The sequence below is a fragment of the Monomorium pharaonis genome, chromosome 6 (assembly GCF_013373865.1).
Source record: "Monomorium pharaonis isolate MP-MQ-018 chromosome 6, ASM1337386v2, whole genome shotgun sequence".
NCBI lineage: Eukaryota > Metazoa > Arthropoda > Insecta > Hymenoptera > Formicidae > Monomorium > Monomorium pharaonis.
Window position 1 is genome coordinate 9,990,990 of NC_050472.1, and position 12,271 is coordinate 10,003,260.

General features: G+C 33.0%; 1 protein-coding gene and 1 pseudogene across 3 annotated transcripts in view; both read right to left on the minus strand.

Annotated features, from left to right (window-relative positions):
* Nucleotides 1-37: 37 nt before the first annotated feature.
* On the minus strand, nucleotides 38-8,948 carry LOC118646139 (annotated as a pseudogene).
* The window catches only part of LOC118645932, a 31,952-nt gene continuing 28,462 nt past the window's right edge, over nucleotides 8,782-12,271 (minus strand). Inside the window, exons 1-3 of one of the 3 annotated variants that reach the window (XM_036287894.1) lie at nucleotides 11,197-12,266; nucleotides 9,891-10,702; nucleotides 8,782-9,549 (exon numbers count right to left, since the gene is read on the minus strand). In XM_036287894.1, the coding sequence (XP_036143787.1) occupies nucleotides 10,414-10,702; nucleotides 11,197-11,489 (582 nt within the window). In that variant the 5' untranslated portion in view covers nucleotides 11,490-12,266 and the 3' untranslated portion in view covers nucleotides 8,782-9,549; nucleotides 9,891-10,413. Of the gene's footprint in view, nucleotides 9,550-9,890; nucleotides 10,703-11,196; nucleotides 12,267-12,271 lie in introns of those variants that run through there. The other 2 variants (XM_036287895.1, XM_036287896.1) reach the window with 2 other exon arrangements.

The window sequence follows — 12,271 nt, forward strand, 5'->3', positions numbered from 1 at the left end:
AAATATGATTGTAGAATGAAAGAATAATATTATTAAATTGTTTTCTTGTTCTTTTTTATTACTAAATATATAAATGTTATTTTAATACTAAGTTTGAAATATTGGACGCGGTCGTGCTAGTTGAAGTCGTTTTCCAAGACGGAATGGCTTGTGAAACTGTAGATTATTAAATAGTGGTTTCCTAGTACGTAGTTCGTCTTTATCTGCCGTATTTAATTATTCAGGAAAATAAACATGTATTAAGTATCTAGTTATATGTCATTTTTTGAATAAAAATAAGGTAACTGTTTCAATTATTGTTACTTTAAGCATATAATGGTAAAACATTGATATTGATATATTTTATAATAACTTTTTAAAAATATATAATAAATCACCATTCGAGTAAAAAATTTAATATATAAATTATAAAATAAAAGCAACAAGAATATCTCAAGAAAATCAATTATTTAAATTAATGAAAAATAAGAATAAAATATAAAGAAATAAAAACTTAAAATCTGAATTTATTACTGTCTTTCAATGTCTTGAATACTGTCCTTCTTCCTTCGCTGGATTAATATTGCTTTCCCCATTACTGTTATGCACTTATTTATGTTTATATGATAGGGTAATTATTCACCTATACAGAGCTCCCCCCAATTTCAATGTCTCTCACATATGTTATTAGAGATATGACCCTGAGTAACTTTTCCTTATAACTTAATCGTCGGTCATTGTTCGTTAAAGAGTTGTTAACAAAAGAAGTTTGAAAAATATTCATGTAAAATAGAACAACATAATACACCTGCACACATACACGCACGCACGCACAACACAGGGGGAGTGTAAATGAGGAGCCTTCACCTCCTCCTTCACTTCCTCCTCCTCCTCCTCCTCCTCCTGCACCCACTCCGTTGGTAAGGGTGTCTTATACAGAAATACGCAAAAGTATGATGCTTTGTTGAGAAATAATTGTCACACAAACTTTCCGCACAAAATTTGGTGTGGAAAGAATATATTCTCAGAAAAAACGTGGGCTTAAACGAACAGCATGGAAAGTCGCAAACCCATGTGGTACAGTACAAGCGTGAACGTAGTCTACGTTCAAGTTTATTAATACTGCAGTAAAAGTGCCGAATGGGTTTGCTTCGTGTAGAAAGTCAATAAAAGGGCAAAAACCAAGAAAAATGCTGAGCTCGAATATTCAATTTTTCAATTGTATTTGATTAAACTATGTCCACGCTTATACTGTACCACATGGGTTGCGACTTTCCATGCTCTTCTTTTCCAATGTTTTCACATTAACCAAATAGCGACATAGAATTGGTGAATTAAAGTTAGGAAAAATAAAAATATAAATGAATAAATATAAATTAATAAATTCAGTATTGTTCTTATATTCATTTCTTGTCTAAATATAATAATCAAAATTTCAACGTCAAATATTACATATAATTGTGAAAACTTTCCGTGTCAATAACCTTTTAATAAATGCCGAACGCGGCCTAAAATCTTTACATTAATCAGAATGATGACCTTGATATGTAACAGGACTTGCGGCCTTTCTCTTCGGCACCCATCCGCGTGTGTGTATTGTTTTATTCTACATAGATATTTTTCAAACTTCTTTTGCTAATAACTCTTTAACGAACAATGACCAACGATTAAGTTATACGGAAAAGTTACTCAGGGTCATGTCCTTGATAACATATGTAAAGGACATTTAAAATCGGAAATGGCTCCGTATAGGTGAATAATTACCATAATGTATTACTCCTATCCCTGTGTTCACTTTTTGTATATGCGCACGCGTGTGTATTCAATAATTAATAATAAATATAATATAAAAAGGATATTTATGAAGCAATTTAAAGATTCCCGTGCCTAATGGAACTGGAAGGCCCATTATGATTGATTCCGATACGCCACAAATAATGTCTCTTTGTCCGTAATAAGCCGCATCAAATAGATGATCTGCTGTTTTTTCAAACTGTAAACAAATAGTTGGTTTGCAGAAACTGTTGTCCAATTTTTCTTAAAATATTCATTCAAATTCAAATATTAAAAAACCAATCTCGATTTAATAATTCTATATTATTCAATATACATTATAAAAAATGTGTAAAAATGTGTGGATAAAATAAAATAAAAAATAGAAAATCTCACCGATGCCAAGTTCAAAACCGATTCTTTCATTTTTGCTAAACCTTGCCTCGTAATATCAAGCACTTCTCCTCTTCCAATCATTATCTGCCAAGAGCATTAAATGTCGATGATCAATAACTGATTCCATGATTTTCCATTACTGATTTAATTTATAATATAATGGTTGTTCTCGCTGCTTCTATCCCGAGCGTTTTAAAAACCTAAAATAGAATAAATCATAAATGTTTTAGTCATTATTTTTTTTATCATTTAAATGATTTTTTAACTCACTTCTATAGTATTATATTTGACATCGTCTTTTTGCCGTTAATACCACGTGTTGCCATAACTTCTCTGAAATTATCACCTTCGACAAATAACTTATATGTATTCGTTTTATCTAGATTTTCATTATGTATAACCACTCTATTAACCGATAGCAAGCCCTGCAAAAATATAAATACAATACATATACAAATATTTTTTTATGTTATAAAAACTCACATTTTACAGAAATATGTCGCATAGAGATATATTTTTTCTATGTATTTTTACCTTTACTACAATATTTGGAATGGTCTCTGTCAATTGACGAAATGGAAAATTTGAATTATTTTTATTGCTTTGCCGATTTGGTCGAATTTCAATGGTAGATTCGATTTTATCTATCGTTATATTCTGCTCTGCTAGTTTCATTTTTGAAGCAATGAGTCTAGAGAATAATAAATTATTTATTGTATGTATTTAAAAATACATTTTAAAAAATTATTTTAAAGCTTAAAATGTACACCATTACAGTCTGTTTTTTTTTTTTTTTCATTATAGCAATATATTAAATAAGAGAAATCAAGTATTATTTTTGAAATATATGTCAAAATAAATTAAATTAATTATTGTTGTAAGAGAGAAAAAAAATCAAAAGTCATCTTTAAATACTCTTTATGTACTCTTACTTTTTCTTTGTATGCTGAAGATCAATTTCTAATTTTAACAATTTAATCCTATCGGTATCTAATTTTATTTTAAGAAAGTGATCCCTGGGCAAATATATTTCTTCCATATATTTAGCCACATCTCCCAGAGTTGTTTTCTCGATTCGTGCCTTTACTTTCTTGGCAAACTGAGGGTCCTCCTGATTAACCTGAAAAATAAAGGATTAATTGGTCAAACCCGTATTCCACATAACACACACGTATGTTTGGAACAACTATTTACCAATGCCGCTGTTATAATGGGAGTACTGATCTTCGGACTCGCGTTAATAATTTCTTTAATACGCGGTACACCCTGCGTGATGTTCATAGATGCTACACCAGCGAAATGAAACGTTTTGAGTGTCATTTGAGTTCCCGGCTCGCCAATACTTTGCGCAGCAAGTGCGCCTACAGCAGTACCCGGTTCTATCTTAGCTCTCATGTACTTCTCCTTGCAAGTGTGAATAAATTCTACCAACTGCGAGACGGTGAAACGTTCCAGTTGTGAGACCACTGGTGCATCCGATTTAAAATTTTTCCGATAATGCGCTATTTTTGTCGCCACAGAATCGTATAAAAATGTGCTGAAAAAAAAAAAACAATATTTAATTTGTCAAAGTTGCAGTATTGAAATTTATTACGTATCGTATATTTATTGTATTATATTACGTTAGTGCCTTTTTGAATTCGTCACTGAGACAATCGTATTCCTCGGATGATAGCATTTCCTTTGTGTCGTTCCTTACGTTAGCAGCACTTAAAGGTTCTTTGGTTTTATGAAACATTTTCGCTCTCACATGATCGTACACTCTGACATAATCCACGGGACAATCTTTACCTGTAGACAAAATGTGTATTATCTTGTTTACACAAAATATACAATAATGTTTACATACCCTCCATGTACGTAGGATCCAATCCATCTCCGCCATATGGAACCTGTTCGATCGTGCATCGAATTACGCACCGTCATGTCGTAATGGATACACAAATCTTCTAAGCTCTTAATCAATCGTCTTTGCATATATCCGGTCTCTGCAGTTTTTACAGCGGTATCTGTGAGACCCTCTCGACCACCCATTGCATGAAAGTAAAATTATTTAGACACTAATCCAGAATAAAATTAATTTTCTACAAAACCTTTAGCATCCGGTGTTTTTAATTGTGCCAAAACGTGAGGTAATGCACGATTTTTGAATCCGTCAGGCACTCTACGTCCGTTGATAGCTTGTTGACCTACACAAGCTAAAAAGATAAATTATGTTAAATAGCACCAAAACAATTAAAAACAGTAATCAGGTTTAAGTAAGTTAATTTTTTAAACTAATGTGTTAAATATGTTAAAACTAAAAATTAATACGGTTACGTTATAAAAGGTGTATTAAAATTAAATAAAAATTAATTTTTAAAAACATTAAATTAGACTTAAATTATTATTGTAGTTTTTAAAATAAGTTTATTTTAAATAATAAAACAACCCAGATAGCACACGGACGTCCTCAGGACGTCCAGGACGGACTTCGTGGATATCCTGAGGACGTCCTGATTTTATCCCGGGACGTCCTCAGGACATCCTGAGGAATAGCAAACGAGCGCCACTTTTTAATCCTCAGGACATCCTGAAGACAGTCCATCGGACATTCTGAGGACAGTCCATCGGACGTTTTGAGGATACCATAGGATTTCCTCAGGACATCCTCAGGAATAGCAAACAATGACACCACTTTTTGTCAGATTTTTTAGATTTTTTTTTAGGATTTTTGATAAATTATCGATTTTTCATACGAATTGAAACGTTTCTCAGAAAAATTTAAAAAATAAAAATTCCAATTAATTTAGACAATTTTTTAAATATTTCTAAGTATTTTTAACAGTTTTTGAAAATTGAAAAAAAATTTTAACAAAAAATTAAAAGTTCAAATTATCTCTACGATAATTTTGTAAGAGGAAGAAGAGACTATACATGTTTCAGTGATAGTTGTACCTGTTAAAGCATGTTTAATCTCTGTACCCGAGAATACGGTCACCCATCCAAGTATCAACCATCGCCAACGATGCTTGACTTCGAAGACCGTACGCTTCCTAACGCTTCGTGATGATCCATGAGTATTTCTTGTTTATACATACATATTTGTTATAGATCATTTCAATAGATGTTGTCAGAAAGATGAAACATATATAGTTAACTTATATTTTTATAAATAAATATAAAGTTTTACAGTTTTTTAAAATCATCTTTACATATGCGCGCGAAATAGCATGTGGAATAACTGATTAAAAAAACTGTTTTTGCGCCGTTTGTATAAAATAAAATAAAAAAATTATTTAATGTTATCTTTTATAATTTTTTAGTATTGCTAATATGCCATATTGTTTCAATAAATGTAGACATTCAATCTGACTTTGAAGTCAACATTTTTACACATTTGATTTTGCAATACATTCTAGAAATACGTACGATATTCAAAGATTTCTCACTTGCTATATTAATTTACCCGTCTTTCAAAAATTACTATACGTCCAGTATGTCCCTGAATACTATTTTAGGATGTTCTGAGGACTTTCGTAGAATGTCCTGAGAATTCTCTTAGGACGTCCTAAGGACTGTTTTGGGATGTCCTGAGGACTGTCTTAGAATGTCCTGAGAACTTTCAGAATATCATATTCTTAGAACATTCTGTGCTATCTAAAATGTCTGGTATTTATACAGTCATTATATTTAGTTTATTTTCAGACATTTTGTAGCTAATGAAACTCTTTATACAATATTTTAAGAATAACGTTTTTAGCTAGAATACATATATCCTCAGGACATCCCAAGGATGTCCTCAAGACGTGAGTAAAATTTCAATTTATATTAATACTATTACAGAATTTAACATTCTAAACTTACTTTAAAAGTCAAATTTATACATAAAATATTTACAATAATACAACTATTATATCCTGACAAGATCCCAGGACATCCCGGGACATATTCAGGATGATCCTGAGGACGTCCTGTGCTATCTGGGAATCATAATAGATTAAAATTGAATATTTTATTTGTAAATTTATAAAAAGTAATAAAGAAATTATTTTTGTTTTTATTTTTTATAAGATTGTTTTTATATTTATATATATATTTTTCTTATATAAGTAAAATTTTTATTCTTAAAAAAGTTAATATAGTGGAATCCCGCGTTAGCGGACTCAGGGTATCAATCATGTAATTTTTCTCCTAGGGTGGAAACGTGAAAAGTAAAAATTAAGTTTCAAGTTACTGTCTCTTTCTATTCAACACAATAAAAAGAGATAGTTACGTGAAACTTTTTACTTTTCACGTTTTCGCCTTAGAGGAAAAATTACATGATCGATACCCAGGGCAGCAATCGCGTAACTTTTTCCTTAGAGCGGAAACGTGAAAAGTTTCATGTAACTATCTCTTTCTATTACTGTTAAATAGAAAGAGATAGTAACTTTTGAAACTTTTCACTTTTCACGTTTCCGCCCTAAGGGAAAAATTACATCCCATGTAGCAAGGTGACGTCTAATTGACGGCATTTTTTGGTCATTTTATGACAAACCAGACGTCATAATGACGAGATAAAATGACGTCTAAATGTCGTAAAACTGACGTACATTTGTCTCATCTTAACGACGTCATATACCCAGACAGCACATGTAGATTATGAGAACGATAATAGGATATTGCGAAAGTATATTGCAATATTCGTATAATATTAGAGATACGTCTGTGATATGGCGAGTATATACTCATAACGTACTATGTCCGCGTTGCCTTATCCCATAGAATTTCGCTGGCAGTTTATGAGAATATACCGAATATATCTTAAGAATGTTATACGTATATCTAAAGTATATCTTCAGTATATTCACAATTTTATGTCTACACTATGTTCACATTATATGGGCTCATGCATAATGAGAGGAATAAGGAACAAGGAATTAAACATACAGAATTAGCAAGAAGAAATAAGAAGAGGAATTAATCATTTCGCACATCAGGAAGCTATCGCGAGAAATGAAGCGTAATATCTGTTGAATACGCTGGGGTGCTTTGGGAAATTATGCTCAGATAATTGTAGGTTATAACCTAAATAATATATGTATATATACAATATATATATATTATTATAGTTTACGTTACTATATTATATCTTATGTACATACCAGAGTTATCTGGGCGTAATTCCTGAGAAAACCACGTTGTCCGTGAGTTCGTATTCGCACGTTCACACCCTACACTTCACCACGTGTCTGCATCACACGGCAGACGAAAATGCGTAACGTTACAGATCATAGATAGCGTTGACATGATTCACTTTCGATATTACGCGGATATTTTGGAAATATGTGATAGATATACATGAGATATATCATAGGATATTTTACGGATGTTTTGAGTATATTAGATATAATCTCAGTATATTCAGTAGGAGTTGCGAAGTTCAGTCGCTATATTCTAAGTTTATCTTGAGGATATATCAAAATGACATTCTACTGAGACGTTATATGAATGTTTTACGTATATTCGGTATGATCACAGTACATTACGTATGAGAGTATAATATTCGTACGATATCTGGTGCTGTCTGGGATGTTCTATATATGCAGTACTTGCATTATGAAAATATCAAAATAACATAATTATAATGTAAAAAAAATCTACGTTGTTTCTCAACAACCCAAGGAACACACTAAAGTCAACAAAAAGTCAAAATGACTTTATTTTGATTCGAAATAGTCACGCATTTTTTGTATGACCAAAAATTGACTTCAGTATCTGCTACTTTGAGTGACAGTAGCGTTACTTAATTATTATTAGTATTATCTATAATTTCAATCTTCTTCTTGAAGGCGGTACAGTGATTTTGAGTCAGTAGGCATCAGTCTGTCAGTTATTTGTAAAAATTACAATGTACGCGTTTGACGCATGCGCAGAGAAAGCGAGTATCATGATATACCTTTCTCTCTCGCACAGATCTTAGGCCGGAATTCATAGTCGAATCTTATTCAAGTTCCAGCTTAAGCACGATCTTGAGACGTCAATGCTGTTATTTCATTGGTTAAGTAAGTCTCAAGCATTGTCTTAAGTCTAGCTTCGAGCCGATTTGAGACTTACTTAACCAATGAAAAATAAAATAAAAATTGAAGGATTAATTTTTATTCGTAATATCTACTTGATTTTAAACACTGCAAAATATTTCAAATTATTCAAGGGGGAAAATAAAAATATATATTTTTTTACTTACCTTGACAACTTGAAATGCCTACAAAAATTAAATTTAAAAAAGAACAAAATGAAACATATAAAAAGGATTTTAAAGAAATAATTTATTTTAATTTTTAATTTCAATTTTTAATTTTTAATTTCAATTTTTAATTTTTAATTTTAATTTTTAATTTTAATTTTTTATTTTTTATTTTAATTTTTAATTTTTAATTTTAATTTTTAATTTTTTAAAGAAATAATTACTTATTAAGTAATACGATAATAATAATACGATACTTAATAATTACTTATTAAGTAATACGATTTTTTTCAATACGCATTACTTTTGAAATAAGTAATACGATTTTTTTCAATACGCATTACTTTTGAAATAAGTAATGCGGTTTTTTTCAATACGCATTACTTTTGAAATAAGTAATGCGAGTTTTTTACGAGTTTTTTTTACGAGACCTGTATACAAGACCGTGGTTTTTATTATATACTATAGATTAGTAATAAACAAAAATTAATTTACTTCTCTTGTTTCTTACTTTACTTCTAGTACGGCTACGTAACGATTCCTCAGATTTCTTCAATTCGTCCATCACATATTTGGTGTCCTCGGCTTCCATTCACGAATCTCGACTATCGCCGTAAATGCTCACGCAAATCGTTTTTATACGTTCGCTCCTGTCGCTCGTCAAACTAATCTAAACGAAAAGACGCGATACATGCCGCAAGGAACGGTATAAAGATCATTACGTCATGAAATTCCCTTCCAATTTAACGTACGACGTAAAGGCGGAAAGGCAGAGCTCTTACTTTAGATTCATCCGAGCAACAACGTCTTCGGGCGGGTCGACGAAACGACTTCTTAAGACGGAGGCAGCAAATTGCGAACGGAAAAATCAAAAAGAACATCGTGTTCAAGAAGAATTCCGCCTTCTTGCAGAACACACACTCGTCGAAAGTCGTATCACGTTTCACGCACTTATCTACAATATTTATCGTACTGTATTATAACTATAGTTATCTCCCTGTACCTGCTACATATTCTGACGGTTTTCTTGCGCGTATCCGGATGCACCGGTGTACCGTGCTCATCCGTCACCACGTATTTATATTTTAATTCTCGTTCGAAGTACTCCGACATTCCGCCAGTTTCCAATAGAGAATCTAAGCCCCAACGACCTACCATCGGTATGTACAAGCCGATCAACCATTTCAGGAAACCTGAGAGAAACGCATATTTCAACATTTTTATTTGTATATTTACAACCATTGTTAAAAATGTTAAAAATAGATTAGGCCATACAATGCTTCGGTAAAATCATTAACGTCAATTTATAAAGATGTACACATCGTGCATTAAATATGAACTAGGAAAATGAGGAATTTTTTTTGAAAAAATATAAAAAAAATGCAATACGTTGAAAATAACTTGTTATTAGTTACACACATTAGTTGTACATTAAAAAAATGTAAATACAAAATCGTAAATGGAAATATGTCTTCGAAGATCATTAGATAGATTTGAAAGCTGTTAAGTGAAACACAGCTATATAATTGCTGACCTATGAAAAGCAAGAGTAGTATCGATGAAACGATGAAGCATAGAATGTTCATGGTTTTTGTGAAAATTTCACGGGTGGCTGCAGGAACAGGACCGCGAAATCCAGCGGCGCGATAAAGCTCCGGTGACATCGGTCTGCAGTCGGTGACACGCGCCTCACTCTCACACACGCACAGGCAGTGCAACATGCAAGTGCAACGATCCATTTTCCGTATCTTTATCCTCCTAGTGGCCCACTAGTCCTCCCAGACGATTCAGTAATTGCACTGAAAAACGCAAGCGTCCAGCGCGTTACTCGAATTATACGTACGATTTCGCGCATTGTGGCAGTGAAAGTCGCCTGCAGTATTTTAGAGTCCGATAACTCTACGGGAAACTAAATCAGTTCCCCCTCTTTTTTGGTCACATTCATGAAAAAAATCACTTTAGATTAAAAAAAAAACGTATAGAATTAAATGTAAATTTGAGCATTTTAATCTTTACATTTCTCAAGTATCGTTTCAAAATGCAATTTTTAGATGCGATTATAGTTTATTTATTCTCTCTGGGTCGTTAAAGTCACCGGAACAATGAAATTCGTTTATGGGCAGCTCGCCGTAGAGATCCAAGCTCGCTGTTTGATCTCGTCGAGGTGGAATTATTTTTCTAGGAAACGTAGCGTTCATCCAGGATTCTGGGAGATTGTCGGGACATTTCGCGAGCCTTGGTCGATACGACATCGAAGTCAGTCCCATATTGGTCATGACGACTGTCACTACAGTGCGATCGAGTGCCCTGCCGTTCACGTGCACTTCGCTGATGCGACCTAGGGATCTAAGATTAGGCAATTTTCAACTATTTCATAATGTAATCAAAAATATTTACAATATACATAAAAAAAACTTGGAAAATTACATTAAAATTACATTTCCAGATTTTATTATTAAGAAACTTCTATCAATAAAATATCATTTAAAATAATTTACTTTATAAAATATTATTATACGATATCAAAAAGCTCTGAAGTTTTAAATTAACATTTACATAACATAAAGATTATCTATATCGACATTAGTGGCATTTATAATAGTGGTGCTTCTCTATTCGTTACTCTCGAAGATATCTCTCGCTAGATATATAAACTTCTTTCACAAAGAGGAGCCACGCAGCAGCCAACTCATGGCCATTCGGAGAGTAATCACAAAATCGGATTACGAGGGAATTAGCGCACGAAGTGTAAGCGAACTGGTTAGTTGGTAATCTCTGGTTAGTCGTCTAGCTATATAGAGATAGATAGAGGTAGATATCGTTCCTCTCGAGAGACTCACCCTCCCGCGGGCGCGGCATTGTAATCCGCCTCGACTTCGATATCGATCGCAGACACGTGCGGCGAATGGTACTCCAGAGCGAGAAACTCGTGACTTCCGCTCCCGTTCGCGCTGTACTTGATGGGCACGCTCGGCACGGATGCGAAATTGCTCAAGAAGTAGCAACCAGGTCGCCCGGCCGCGCGAGCTTCCTGTCGACATGTGACACTAGATCGAACGGCGGCCCGACCTTCGGCAGCCGGCTGGCGGAAATGTTCGCGGGTTGCACGAGGTGGTTTCCGGCACATGTTCATGACGCGCCGACCGTCGTCTGCCTTCGCCGCCGATAAACCTCACAATAACGTATCACAGTTCGCGCGATTCTCAAGTTCGACAAGCGAAACCTAATCAATATAGCGATCTTCGCTCTCTTTCCCGATAATATCTCCTTTCATTTACAAACTTTAATATTTCAATACGATCTCTCTCTCTCTCTCTCTCTCTCTCTCTCTCTCTCTCTCTCTCTCTCTCTCTCTTGCTGCTAAAATTACAATTTTTGCATTTGTGAAAGTCCCGGTGTTCAGTACCGTCAAAATTAGAGGCTCATTGAAACGACACCTGCTTGAAATTGATTAAAACGCAAATCTGTAAAAAAAATCCTTGGTGATGAATTCCAAATTTTCACGTTGAAGGGAAGTCTTACAAATCGTTTCGCATAATAGAAAAGCAGGAGAGAAACGCCGCGAATCCGGGATACAACGATCCCGGATCTGTCGACTGTCGAATTGAAATCTTGTAATAAATTATGCACATTAATTATAATTTGTAATTAATGCAATAAATTATAATAATATGATATGTTATAATGTATATATAATTATCATTATAACTTAAATTTTAGAAAATAATATCACAGATGAAAATTAAAAGAAGAATATTAAAAAAGTGCCAATTTGTGCCTCAGAGTGCAAATAAAAGTAATTTACTTATTGCAAATTTTACAATTTACTAATATAAAGTATTTATTATAAATTTGCTTATATAGATGTACTTACGTTATATACAATTTTAGAGAACATTATTGATTAAAAATTGA